At 33.0% G+C, this 14,702-nt stretch overlaps 1 protein-coding gene across 2 annotated transcripts; it reads right to left on the bottom strand.

The window, feature by feature from the left end:
- Nucleotides 1-837: 837 nt before the first annotated feature.
- Nucleotides 838-7,005, bottom strand: LOC105114138 (putative phospholipid-transporting ATPase 9). Of its 2 annotated transcripts, XM_011010593.1 has the most exons (11): nucleotides 6,041-7,005; nucleotides 3,964-5,411; nucleotides 3,591-3,867; nucleotides 3,415-3,503; nucleotides 3,202-3,310; nucleotides 2,814-3,023; nucleotides 2,571-2,696; nucleotides 2,362-2,460; nucleotides 2,012-2,203; nucleotides 1,214-1,899; nucleotides 838-1,172 (listed from the first exon to the last, which is right to left on the bottom strand). In XM_011010593.1, the coding sequence occupies exons 1-10, from the start codon at nucleotides 6,434-6,436 to the stop codon at nucleotides 1,261-1,263; spliced, it is 3,585 nt and encodes a 1,194-aa protein (XP_011008895.1). In that variant the 5' UTR covers nucleotides 6,437-7,005; the 3' UTR covers nucleotides 838-1,172; nucleotides 1,214-1,260. The 2 variants fall into 2 exon arrangements, with proteins under 2 accessions (XP_011008895.1, XP_011008886.1); XM_011010584.1 differs by having other exon boundaries at nucleotides 838-1,899.
- Between the last annotated feature and the right edge of the window lie 7,697 nt (nucleotides 7,006-14,702).

The raw sequence follows: 14,702 nt of genomic DNA, 5'->3' as shown, positions 1-14,702 counted from the left end.
TGCTAAGAATAAGATCATGGTTATGGCAATGTAAGATGTTTCTGCATGAATTTCAGTTTCTTGCAATTACTGATGATGGCCAGATGCATTTTTGTGAAGAACTCATTGTGCGAGTAACTCTTTTTTCCCTGTCATAATTGAGGCGATATCATCTACAGATCCATCCAGATACAGCCATTTCTATGGATCAACTAATGGATTAACCACTCACCTAATCCTGGCTCAGTATATTTTTGCAGTAACAAAACAAATGTGTGCTGAAAATTATGGTGTAAATCAATATTCTGTTCTGTGATCCTTACAAGAATTCTGCAGAATTGGATTAATCTGGCTTGGCAAGAGCAAACTCAGACACGGATGCTAACTGTGGGTGAGAGATGTAATGGGAACTTACAGTAAAGTGCAACACAATTATAGATCAAATTGACTCATTTAAAATTCAACCTGAAACCACTGAGATTAGGGCTAAAACTTTTGTGCAACTAACTCATTTAGAAATCAAACCAGGGCTATAAGGAAGTTCACTTATCAGTTCCCTCTCTGGTGTTTCCCAGGTAAAGAACAAACAATTATATTGACATTTATTCTGCCAAGGAAACAACGTTATGGCCAAGAGTACCAAAAAGGAAAAGAGAGAACATTATAGCCGAGAATTTCTAGTTCCAATCAATGAATGTTCAGCTAAGAATGAGAGGGCGTCTGGCCGCCTGCTGTTTTAACATTTGACTGCAGTTACAAGCTAGATATCCGTTGTGCTTCAGGAGATTCAACAAATTCATCAAGCATTGGGAAATAAAGGCAAGAAAACGAAAATTCCTCTCCTCCATAATCAATAGCAAATTAACAAGAATCCAAGTTTATTAAGAAGTAATAAAAAATAATAAACTCAATTGAACTACAAGTTACAATAAGAAAAAGAAGAGAGTTTATTCTTGTAAACAACAAATAATCCAAATCTACGACCAATTCAATGGTGTCCTAAATACATTGTAATAATAATACAAGTTGGTATAAAAATTACATTCCTTTCACAACAAACAAAATTTAAATTCCTTTTAGCATAAGTCTCCTGTTCCACATATGGCACAGCTGAACGATGCTTCCATAAAAAATCACCAAAAATTCTTTAACTTGCAGGGCCATACCTTCTGGTAAAGTAGAAGCCTCATTAAGTCGTATACAGCTGGGACAGAGTTCAGCTTCTGAGAGATAACCACAACCTAGAAATGCTGACAGATGCCCTCCAGGAACAATCAGCTATTATTGTGGCTGATTCTTATTCTTACGCTTTAACTTATTAGCTCGTGCTGCCAACCGTGCTGAAAAACCTACTGATGTTGGTGGCTGCAATAACTTTTGTCGCATCATATCACAATACTCAGGATCATCTTCATGTTTCCCACTCTCTAACCTTTGTATCATCTGGTGGTACATGGGAAAGAACCTTGTTTCAATTGCTGAATATGCATAGAAGGGCAACAGTGCTGCGATTATCACAAATATGATTGTAAACCAGTAAGAAGCAGCCGGGGCAAGGGCTTCTGTAAAGAGTTTGTAGGCAGTTGTAGACATTGACGGAGACAGGGACCCAAATGCCAAGAAGAAAATGTACAACATACAAAGACAATATATAATTAGGCCACGCTGTATTTTGGTGAAGTAACAAACAGTCAATGCCATCTGCAAGTTCACAGCCCACACGATGCAAGTATACATGGTTCCTCCTAAAACATCCATCCCAACAGTTTTTCCATCAGGGTTGAAGGCTTGGTGCTGCAGTGCAGTTGAGCAGAAGAAGAAAACGACCAGCGCAGTATAGAACCCGTTACCCAGCCAATGAAGTACTCGGCGCCAACCAAAGAGGAGATTTTTCACGCCTTCTTGGTATAGTAGAGGATACTGAAATATGAAATAAGTCAAAAAATGATCAAAATTTGGCCAAGATGTTTACTTTGCTTTACTAACCATCTAATGACCATAATTGAGTCTGCTAAGTGAGTGGGTGAGATACCTTGAGACAGCTTGCAGCAGATACATCTTGTTCAAAGATACCCAAAGCAGCAACTGGAAGAGCCGTGAAGAAGACATTATAAAATGACAAAAACCAATCACTGTATACAGACTGTGCAGAAAATGATGTATAAGCCTCATATAGCCAAATGGAGAAACCAAAGGCAATGTTCTTGTAGAAGAAATAGCATATCTGCATATGAAAAAAAAAATATATATATATCAGTATAATCATGAAAAGGTGAAAACTCATGATGGCATTTCACATTTATCAATAATCATTGACGTTAATTTAATGCCCATACTGAAATATTAAGCCATGTCCAAATCCAAACATATGAATAAACTTACCATAGATGAGAGCCTCCTGTAACACCAATGCCCATGTACAAGTAGTAAACGCTCCAAATACCGAAACTGAGCAATTGCAACATCACTAGCCATGGCAGCCTGAGTTGGAAACAAGCATAAAATAGGGTTAACAGGTGGTGAGAACTACAATCAAGTAGAGAAATATTTTCAACAATTAATTGAGATGCAAGCTGTTCTGTGGAAAAGACCTGCATTCCTTCAACACCACTGATTCCGACTCCAATATCTGCTTCTTGAAGCATACCCACATCATTGGCACCATCACCAATTGCTAATGTTGTTTTCCTGGTTCCAGATTTGACTAGTCTTGTAACCTGTATTTTACCATTTAAAATAATTATTCTTTCAAGAGAAGTGTACAGAAGAAAGTCTTTACTATCTAACAACACATATGCACCTACAGCAGTGAAAAACTAAGAAAAATAACCCACCAGTGCTTTCTGTTTTGGTGATGAACGGCAACAAATGACAGATGCACAACTCATAGCAAGATCTAGAAATAAATGCTTCATGTCATCCTCTAATGCATAAGCGAGTGATTTTCCATCAATTATCAATGCAAATGTCTCAGCAGTTCCACTTGGTCCAGTAAGCAGGGCCGTTCCATCAGTTATTTGACGAAGAACACTTTCCCTTGATGCCTGGAAAATGAATGTATATACCATCAATATCACATATAGATTCATAACACTTAAGGTGCATCTTTGACTTCAACACCCTTTCTCCCAACCGAGATGACACCATGAGAAAAGGAAAATAAATCACAAGTAAATAACCTGAAGTGGACTGAAATCTTTGATGAATTAAAGCAGTCTTTACCTTAGCAATGGCATCCTTGTTTCCTGTTTTTTCCAATGACAGGATCTCTGGATTCTCCAAATTGATTATAATCTGCTTCATTCCTTGTCTAAGCAAACAACAGGAGAAGCTGCATATTCAAAATTTCAAGTCAGATGCCTCCACGTATAATATGAAATGTCCACTCATCTTAAAAGTGTCAATACAAACACTCTTTTTCCAAAAAAAACATACCCAATGTTTATGGCAGTCTCCATTTTGTCTCCAGTCAAAACCCACATCTTAATTCCAGCTTGAGCAAGTTTGTCTATGCAGGCAGGAACCTAATGGGTACACAGTATAAGAACAAAAAATTCAAGATCTCTAAAAAGGCCGGTTTATTTTAGAACATTTTAGGATTTCTTACTCACCCCTTCTTGGAGTTTATCCTCAACAGCAGTTGCGCCAAGAAGAACTAGATTCCTCTCGATCTTCTCTGCCATGTCATCAATCAATGTTTCCCGATCTGCACTAACTGAATTCTTAGCCTCGGTGAATTTCTGGTTAAAAATTTTGTATTCTTCTTCATCAAGTTCACGATAGGCAAGTATTAGGGTCCTCAGGCCAGAATCAGCATAGTCATTCACATGATTCTTGGTCTCCTCTTCGAACCCCCTACCACTCTTAGCAAGTCTTTCAAACATGACACTGCATATGATACAGGTTAAATTTAATTAATAAGCAATAGGTTAAAAGACAAGAAATTTTCCAATTTCAAGGGTTTCAAGGTAGTTGATCACAAACCTGTCAGCACCTTTACAAAGTAATAGCAGTTTCCCCTCCTCATTTCTTACTATCACAGACATCCGCTTTCTTGCACTGTTAAACTCCAAAACATTCAGAACTGTATACACCCTTTCAACTTTCTTCCCAGTCTTTGGATTGTACTCACGCACTGCAACACTTGTTTGAGTCCTTTTGTAGAATTCAAAACCAATTTCTCTTGCAGCAATCACAAATGCTGCTTCATCTGGTGATTCAGCTTCGTATGAAATCTTCCCCGTTTCTTCATCCACATCAGGTATGGCAGTGTGACAGATTGCCAACAAGAGGAAAAATTTTTCAATGATGTTAGCATGGGGTTCATGGACCCAGTTCCCATCCATAATCCTTTCATCTTTAAAATTAAAACCTTTAATGTGCGGTTTTGTAGTGGAAGAATCCTTGCTCTGGTCCCAACCATTCACACTTTCATCTTCTCTCACAGCCATTCCCCGCTCAGCCTCTGTAACCCCATGGCCATAAGCAGTCCCTGCGACAGAACACTTGATGAACTCCATGGAATTGCAGGTCAATGTTCCGGTCTTGTCAGAAAGTATCGTGTCCACTTGCCCAAGTTCCTCATTCAAATTTGAGGTGCGAGAATGTGCTGGCCTGTCAGATGGCTCATAGTACAAATTGATATCGTTGTTGATGAAACTGCTCTGAAAAACTTTGACGACTTCTATTGACACGTACAAGGAGATTGGGATGAAGTAATTGTACAACATGAGAGCAGTCAGAAAGTGACAAATTGATGCCAGGACCACTCTTTTAGGGTCAAAGTAAACAGTAGACTCATCTGGTTTGAGATACCACCTTTTCATCCTCTGTCCATCCAAGTCATTGTCAGTTGCAACTCCAAAAACTAGAGATCCAATAAATGCCATCATAAATAGAACAAAGAATAAGAAGTAAACAATTTTATCCATCTGCTTCTCAAATTTGCTTCTCTTTGAAGGGGGAGCTGTAGAATTTTGCATGACCTTTGTGTCATGTCCAGTGAAGATAACTGCCCCATATATATACTCTGTATTTCTGAGTTTGGAGTCTCTGAGGAGAAGCCGTTGAGGAGAGAGGGGATACAGGTTCTGATCAAAGTCCAGAGTGCCAACGAAGGAGTATAAATTTGTATTTGGGTCTTCACATTTGATAAGAGCCTTGAAATCCCTATAGTAAGAGTCCTCGTGCATGAATGCTGTCGCCTCCAATGCCTGTTTCAGTTTCAAATTTGTCTCTCCATCTAGATTCATGGTCTCAACATAGCAGATTCCATCTTCAAAAGTTGATGAAAGCAAGAGGAGGTCTGCTGGAAAGTATTCATCCTTCTTCACCTTCACTATGTCTCCCACCCTCAGATTCTTCCATCCAGTAGATTTGAAAGTTCCATCACCCTGGTGCACTCTAGTTTTTCTATTGTTCATCTCAATATCCTGAGAATCCATTCCGAAAGAAATGAGTACAAATCAGATATGAGAGATTTCACTAGAGGATAGATGATCAAGCATACTTATCATTTGCCACTCAGACATCTCTGACAGCATGCACGAGAACATGGAAGCATTTTAGAAGTTGCAGGTAAAACATACACAATATCAACAGGACTGCAATTTGTATAGTCCTGTTTCTTGGGAACAGGAGTTTCGATGCTAACTAGTGTAGCACAAATTACCCTATGAGAGAGCAGAAGGCTCACCCTGTATCTGATGTTTCACTATTTCTTATAAGTTACACAAAGTCTAGGATAAGATGCGTGAGTCAGTAAAAATGAGTTAAAGTTCTGATCTTTCATTTTGTTTATCGGTGTCATCTAAAGCCTTATTAAACTTCTATGCAAAATATTTCCCAGATATGTCCAAGCAAATAACATGAAAAAAAATCAAATAAAAGTAAAAAAATAATCCCAAAATTTCATCATCAAATCATATGAATACCATTCAATCAGTAGAGAGTAATTTGAAACTTCACTTTAAGAGAAGTCAAGAAGATATTACAAACACATCAAACCATAATCAATAAACATATCCAATCTGAGCAAATAAATAAAAAATTAAAACCATACCTGCTGAGCTCTCTTCCAATCTTCAATACCTTCTTTAACCATGGTAGCTCCAACAACAACAATAAGGGGGAAGATAGCACTGACAGCTGTGTAAGGTGCAAGAGGAGTGAAGGCCAGGATACCCACAACCAAGAAATAGAAGTTAGCCACTCTTCTGAACTGCTCAAACAATGATTTGGGCAAGAAAGTAGCAACATTGTACTTTGTAGTACTAACATAGTTGCCACTATATCTTCTAATCTTGGCCTCAAAACAGTCTGGTTCATTGCAGTGAACTACCCTGGAAAACCCAGGTGCCCCCATCTGGGACTGATCACCCTTTAAAGATGTCTTTCCACATGCAAACGAGTACAGTTTGCTCAGACTCAACCTCTTCCTTTTACCACCACCAGCCATGTCTCTCTTTCTCTAACAAACACCAGAACCTTTTGGCTTTATACTTAAAAATGCCACAAATGCAGCTCCTTTGAATGAAAACAGGAATACCCAGAAGCAGAATTCACAGTAATATCCAACCCCAGATGTGATTCAGCCCTAAAAGCTAAAAATTCAAGAACCCAAAAACACAAGCATCCAAATTGAACAAGAAAAGAAAAGAAAAGCAAAGAACTTGGAGCAAAATTGGCAGAGGATTAGACAAAAGCAGAGAGTACAAGGGAAGCTACGATCATGTGAATTATTATATGTAATCTCTACCTCTGAACAAGAACACAAAGGCAAGAGAGTGCAAGGGTGGTTTACTCTGAAGGACACAAAGGTATAACTGGATTGTGTCCTCCAACAAACCATTCTCCTTATAAATAGATAGTGAAGAAAAATGTAAACGTGTATGATGGCAGTCTTACATTGAATTGGTATTTTTGATTAAATTAAGATATTCCTTCATTGGATTTTTTCTTTTCTTTTTTCTTGGAGAAGGAAAGCAGCAGGAAAACGAAGAAGGGATATGGCGCATCTTGTACGCTTTGAACGTAGACTTTGGTTCCATTAGATCCCTCTTTTTTTTTTTTTTGACCTTTCGTTTTTTTCTCTTCTCATTTAACTCTCTGTGACCTTTTTTTCTTCGAAAAAAAAGAAAACAGTTAATTGTTTGGCTACCCTGCTGCTTTGATTCTTCATTTTCTTTCATTTGTTATTTTCTCTTTCTTAAGAAATACTTTTATTTATGATGGCGATGTCTAGAAAAGTGGAATTGAAAGTGAATTACTTTTATTTATTTATTTTGTGTTTTTTTATAATGATATATTAATATTCAAGATTATAAAAAGTATTAATTTTATACTAAACTTATTTTTAAAGTCATTTTAAAACGAATTTAAGATTATTTTTTATAATCTTTTTACGGTTTTAGTTAAATGATAAAGAAATTTGTGTTTTTTTTAACATTAAAGTTCCAACAAAATATTTTCTTGAGTACATTAAAACGAAAATAATTTATTTAGAATTTCATCAAAAAAGATTTAGCCTTGATAGGTGAAAACTAACCTAAAAGAATCTTTATTGTTGAATGTCCTTTATACCATTATTTAAAAAAATAATATTTTATATTATATTTAAAAATATGATTGTTGTTATTTTTAAAATATTTTTTATTTTAAAAAAATTATTTTTAAAATTAGCATATTAAAATAATTTAAAAATATTAAAAATATATTAATTTATAATTTAAAAAAATAATTTTTTTTAAAAAATACTTTTACAGTATAGTGCCAAGCAGGATTCATGTAGATAAATGAAAATTAATCCGGAAATATCCTTGTTTAACCCCCCCCCCAAAAAAAAAGAAAAAAAAAAGAGCAAATCTTCTTGTTATGAAATATTATATTAATTGCGAAAACACGCTCCTTCTAGATGTACGAATTTGTCAAAATGCTTTCCATGGAAATTTAGCACCGTAAATGCGAGGACTGATGGCTTTGACATTTTGAAGACTCTGTGGCATTGTTTTCTCATTATTATTACTATTATTATTTATTGGGAGGTAATTTTATCACGGTGACGCGAGTAATTCTAGAAGGGAAGCCTTGCATGAGGGATCTGTAAGCTTGATTGGTTGATTAATAACTGTTTCTAGAATTGATGGTGAATGACGGAACTTGCTTTGAGGGGGCGGGCATTTTCTTCTTAGATCATTATTCGTAATTTTACATTTAAGAGTTGATTAATGGTTAATGAGATTTATTTATTTATTTTTTAATGGTTAATGAGATTTATTTATTTATTTATTTATTAGATTAAAAAGAAATTATTTAAATATACCAAATTACACAGGAGTGCATCTTTAAAATAAAAAAATATAAATAAATAAATTGATATTTATTAAAGTATAAATTGATCCAAAAACACTATTATTATTAGACTAAAAAAACGATTGAGATTTTAGCTCAGAGCATAAACCTAGGAGACAGGAAAAAAGACATCATGAGATGATGTAGGTAAGATAATATAGGAAGAAAACAACTGAGAAAGATAATCGGAAATGTGATCTTCCAATTAATTTAATTATCTATCGAGTCTGAAAGAAAAAAATAAAACATATCGAGAGAAAAAAAATAATGATTAAGAATAAACTTCAGGTTTTAATTTAATAATAACACAAACCGTTAGGTGTGTGCTTCTTTGTTGAACGTTTTGGGCCGTGGTCTCGTTTGGACTTTCGATTGCCAGATGGCGCCGTCATGACGGCGACTGAGGCAGTCGGAGGTCAATTTTTCTTTTTTTAATCAGTTGCCAAGAATTTTTAATTTAGGAATTGCTGCCATGAATATTTTGTTTCCACTATACCGTGGTCAATATTTTCGTGACTCGCGCCTGCGTCATGGAGTTCATTTTTTCATAATATAAAAGGTAGATATTCTGATTTTTTTTTCAAAAAAGATTGATTGAATTTAATAAGCCTTGACAATAAAAAAATATAATTAATTATAAAAAATAAGTTGCCGATTTAATATTTGAAAGAAGAAAGAAAACTCATTAGATATTTAATGTCCCACCATTAATATCATCTTATTCTCAGGAAAAAAAAACTTACAAAGACAGTTTTAAAACTATTGTGATAAAATGCCTGGTGATGTTAAAAGACACGTCATAGGTTATAACAGCAACAATCTAAAAAATAAAATAAATAAAATATTATGGAGCGGATATGCTGTGCAATTAATTACTTTAATTTAATTTAAAAATAATTTTTTTATATAAAAACAAGATTTAATAAAGAATGACAAATAAAAAATCTTATAATAACCTGATTTATTTTCAAAATCAATGAAAAATTCTATAAAAATCAAATAAAAAACAAGAGAGTCCAATCTCCAATTAAATAAATACTTAATAATGAAACTAAAAAAAAATAAATTTAAAAAAAGGGAAGGGCCAGGTAAAACTAAGTGAATATTCTAAATTTGGATTGACCTTTCAAATTCGCAACCCATGAAATTTTAAATCTGGACTCAATAAAAAAAACTCAGTTCCTCAACCAATTCAATATTAAATGATGAAATTGAGAAAAATATTAATTTTTAAAAAATAGCTAGAGTGAAACAAAAAACAATAAAAAAATAAGAAAAAAATTAATAGAAAAAAATAAAGGATGAAATTGTAAGAAAAAAATTATCTTAAATAAAACAAATAGTAATCAGAATAACGAAAGTTAAACCTAACACATGAAAAAATTAAAGAGAGCGAAATTGAAAAAAAATATTTTATGAATTATTTTAAATAAAATAAATAGCAATTAAAAGAATAGAAACCAAATAAAAAAAATAAATTGAAGGGTTGCTTTGAAAATTTAGAAGGTCGAGCACAAAAATCAAAGAGAAAAGAAAAAAAATTGAAGGGTTGCTTTGAAAATTTAGAAGGTCAAGCACAAAAATCAAAAAGAAAAAAAAAAAAAACTAAAAATCTGTTTGCCACACGTGCCATCTAGAAATAAAATGGTCACCAATATAATTTGGATGCTATCCCATAAACCACTCTATGGTATTCAAAACCTCCCTTTGCATAATAATCAAATATCGAGACCCCGTCGGTATTCAAAACCTCCCTTTGCATAATAATTGGATATCGAGACCACGTTTTATAAGTTGATACGTGCAATACACGTGTTAACTAATTTTTTAAATAATATTTAGATTTATCAAATTATTAAATTATTTTTTGATCAACTTAATTATATATATAGAAAAGGAATAAAAATGCAAAAAAAAACCTACACGGTGATTTAATATTTTTTACTTAACTCTTTTAAAAAATAAAAGACAAAAAAGCTATTGGATGCCAATTTAATATATATTTTTTTATTTTAAAAGTAGTTATATCATTTTACTGAGTAAAAAAATGCAAGAATATCAATTTATACCCGATCACTATAATAACAATCAATAGATCCAAGCGAAAAAACCAAATTACCTCTAGTAACAAGTTCAATGATTTTGTTTGGGAATGGTGAAAGAGTAATTTTACTATTCCAACCTATAATGTTGTCTTTCTGATTTTATTTTATTTTTGTAATTACCCCTCTTAAATTTTATCTATATTTGATTTCTCCTTTTGACTTGCAAAAAATAAAAAATATGCCAGCGGAGATTCTTTAGTTGAAAACAGATCATAACGAGATCAAGAGGGGTGTATATACATACATACATTATCATTCCTCGTCGTGGGCATGCTTATGTTGTGTGAAAATGAATCTGGTTTGAGGAGGCAAATCAAACAAGTTCAATATAAACGCACGACACAGGTTAAAATAAAAATCTAAATTGAACGGAATCAGCAGTGTAGTTTACATTATTATAAAAAACATGGAAGGCTGCCAAGCTCTATGATTCAACCTCCGTGTTGTAATTTCAATATATATTAATTTCTATCTGATCTTCTAGAATGCCACTTGAAATGAAAGGCGTGGAGCCATGAGAGGGTTGACCTAAGATCTTCAAATTACCCGTCGTTCTTGTGTAGTTTATAACCAAGGAAAGGGAGACCCCTTGGCTAGGTCTGGGTATATAGAAGACCATTCTTGTAATCGCGGAGTTTTTTCTTCGATGGGAAAGAACATCTCGAGTCTTGACACCAGTTTTAAGTTAGAGAAAATGAAGGAGCAAGTATAGTGCCTGATCAAACAGATCCGATGGTGCCCATGATCTGAACGAGGGAGGATTTTGGATCATGATAATGATTTTGGATTGCTAGTAATCTAGAGTTGTTGTGAGACAAGCAACATCCCTAAGGTTAAGATTTAGGGTTTAAGATTTGAAGTTTTTTAACAGTATATTCTAGTAACAGGAGCTTGGGACAAATGGATTCATTTTTTATGTAGTTTTAAGTTTGAGTGCTGTAATTATTAATATAATAACTATTTAATTATTAATTTTAAAATTTATAATATTAATTAAAATAGATATAAACTAGTTCGAACTCTTATATTATTATTAATAATAATAAAGATTTAAGTTTTCAATAGAAAGTTTTAAGGAGGTGGGATTCAGGGATGATGAAGGCTGCTCTTGTTATAGAATTCAATCTCATTGGATTTATTGATTAAAAAAATAATTAGGCCATTATTTATGAAAATAAAATAATTTTGACCATTCGTAGTATATAGGTGGGATTGACCCTGTATTTTCCAGGATTAAGAAAATGACTCGTAAATTACCAAATAGCTCAAATCTTAATCTTTTTATTATCATTATATGCATATTTTTAGTAAATTAAATAATTTTGCTTTCCACCTGTAGTAAACTCTATATATATGGTCTCGTGTCATCTGTATTACTCCATCTTGCTCGCAGTCACATAGCTCTTGGCATTGCCTACTCGTCAATAACTGAAATCAGTCAGTTAATCTGTGCAGAACTCCATATGATTGTCCATGTACAACGGTGGATCTGAGAAGAAACAAGGGAGAGCAGCAGCCTTCATATTTGAATAATATTCTTGTAAAGTTTCATTCCACATGTTGGACGAGTTTTTTTGAAATTAAGTCCACCAATGTGAATGACAGAACTGTATATATTCTGGTCCTTGATTTTTCAAAAATGAATTTTATTTGTATTTATACGATCAAAGCCCTTAAATTGTTCTACAAGTTAATATATAAGATGGAATAAATCATTCACTCCATGAAAATGTTAAAACGATTTCAGCATACATGTAGAATATATATTTGTTTGAGTTGGATAAAAGAGTCTTTATTCAAATTATATGTGGATGTGTTTTATAATAAAAATGATCCATTTGTAGATAAATTATGTCTTTAAAACAATACCATATTATCGGCTTTCCCTTCGCAAGGATTTAGCCCATCCATAAATGATGATGATAATAATTAAAAAATAAAAACATAAAAAATAAAAAAATACATACAAATTAATTCGAATATTTATATTAATAAAAAATAAACAATAAAATCACAGTGCATTCTTGTGTGTTTTAAAATTTCAATAGACATTAGACAATGAATTGAAGGAACGGAGTACCTAATGATCACTGCAAGGTTGTTAAAATCGTGTTTTGACTCGTAAAATCGTATGATTTTACGAGTCAAAACATGCTTTACGTGTTGAATCGCTTGAAAAAATCGAAAATGGGTAAAATCGGGCTGAAATCGGGTTAAATCGCAAAAATCGGATGAAATCGCGCAAAATCGCGATTTCAGACCGATTTTGCGATTATGCCAAAATGAGGTGCTGAAATAAAATCCTCCTCTCTTGTCCAGCTGTCAAGCACCTATTGCATTTTTTTTGCCACGTTTTTTCTCACAAAATATGAGGTTGAACATTACTTCCTTTTCTGTTTATCATGATTTTAACAGCGACGGGCCGACGACAATCTCCTTAACAGCTCACGGCTTCGGGCTTCCTCTGCAATCTTTATTAACAGCAGCACGCCGGCAACGATCTCCTTTCTTTCCCATCTTCAACAGCAGCAGGCGACATCGGGCCTCTTCACAAGCAGCCGTTTAGCTCATCATCATCATCTTCAACAGCAGCGGGCGACACCGTAAGTTCATTTTGCCTTCATCATCATCACTGCAGTAGTAGATTTTGCCCCTGTAATAGATTTGTATTTTGCCCTGTTAAGTGTTGAGTTTAATTGTCCGGTAATAAAGATTTGCATTTTGCCCTGTTCATTTTGCCTTCAAAATCTTCTAATAGATTTGTATTTTGCCCTGTAATTCATTTTGCCCAGTCCTGTAATTTGTATATGTATAATGTTGAATTGAATGGAATTGATCGGGTGAGAAAATTGTTGAATTGAATGCCACAGTATATACTATATATCTTGACTAAATTGGACTAAATATTACTCGGGTGAAAATTGAACTGAAAACTGTTGAATTGGACTAAATTGAATGTCATTTCAATATTATAGGACTGAATTGAATTAAATTAATGAGATGAAAATTGGATTGAAAAATATTGAATTGGACTGAATTTAATGTCATTTCAGTATTATAGGACTAAATTAATTGGACTGAATTAATGGGGTGAAAATTGGACTAAAAATTCTTGAATTTGATTGAATTGAATGTCATTTCAGTATTATAGGACTGAATTATTTGAAGCATGAATTTTTTTTTATGTATTTTAAAATTCCTTACGATTTTACGATTTTACGATCCGTTTTTACGATCCGAGTTTGTTTAGTACTTTCCGTGCCATGTTAAAATCGCGATTTTAACAACCATGGATCACTGTGTTGGGCATGGAAATTAACCAAGTAGACGGCTACCAAATCACTAATTCCAATTAAACATGTTGGGCATGGAAATTAACTAAGTGGACGGTTACCGAGCTAACACCTACGTCATTTTACATAATTTTATCGAGGCCGGGAGGAAAATAGTTTGCAATTGTTCATGGAATTAAAAAAAAAAACGGAAGGCTAAAACAGTTTTTTCATCATTATTTACCGTGTAATTGTTTTTTTTTTAATTTGATCTTTTCACATAATAGTTAATTATTACAAAATTCAATAAGGACAGCTTCATTTTTTTCCTTTTTTTTTAATAATGCAAATCTAATTTACCATTAAAATACAAAAAAATAATAAACCTTCATCAAAGCCATTTTCATCTCTTTTCTTCTTGTCAACACAATACCATGATAACAATATTCTTAGAAAGCAAAAACTAATAAATTAATTTCCAAAGTTATTTTATTTTTTAACCTTGGTTTTTATATTATTATTATGCTTCTTTAGAGACAATTCAGTCCTTTAATAAATATAAAATAAAAATTTAAAATTAATTAGCATACACGTTAAATGTTTTGTCGTCTTCGAGTTAGGTATGCAATAATATTTAATAATAATATTTAATAGTCAACAATAAATTTTTTTAATGTAATTAAAATTGTCTTGACAATCCTTTCTTTTTAACTGTAATGTGAGTGGCATTTTAACTTTTGATTTAATACTAATGAATTTTTTTTTCACCTTAATTTTCACCCATCATTCTAGATTTTTAAAATAATCATTCAATTTATTTTTCATTAAAATTTAACCCTTCTAGCAGTATAATGTGTTGAGTATAGGTTAAAATGACGGCAATGTAGATTTTAATCCGGCCCGCAACAAAATATTCAAGATAGCCGAGCCCAGTATATGTTATACTATAAACTCAGACCCTATTCCATCATCTATAAAGATTATTATTAATTTTTTG

This window comes from Populus euphratica, unplaced genomic scaffold (genome assembly GCF_000495115.2).
Source record: "Populus euphratica unplaced genomic scaffold, PopEup_1.0 scaffold5.1, whole genome shotgun sequence".
NCBI lineage: Eukaryota > Viridiplantae > Streptophyta > Magnoliopsida > Malpighiales > Salicaceae > Populus > Populus euphratica.
Note: the sequence above shows the minus strand (reverse complement) of the source record. Positions and strands in the feature narration are given on the sequence as shown.

Excerpts from the sequence above, each read along its gene's own strand:
- LOC105114138 (XM_011010584.1), bottom strand. The coding sequence starts at position 6,436 with ATGGCTGGTGGTGGTAAAAGGAAGAGGTTGAGTCTGAGCAAACTGTAC. Across the intron at positions 3,868-3,963 it reads CTTTGTAAAGGTGCTGACAG|TGTCATGTTTGAAAGACTTG; the intron begins GTTTGTGATCAA and ends TATCATATGCAG. Across the intron at positions 3,311-3,414 it reads GAGACTGCCATAAACATTGG|CTTCTCCTGTTGTTTGCTTA; the intron begins GTATGTTTTTTT and ends TTGAATATGCAG.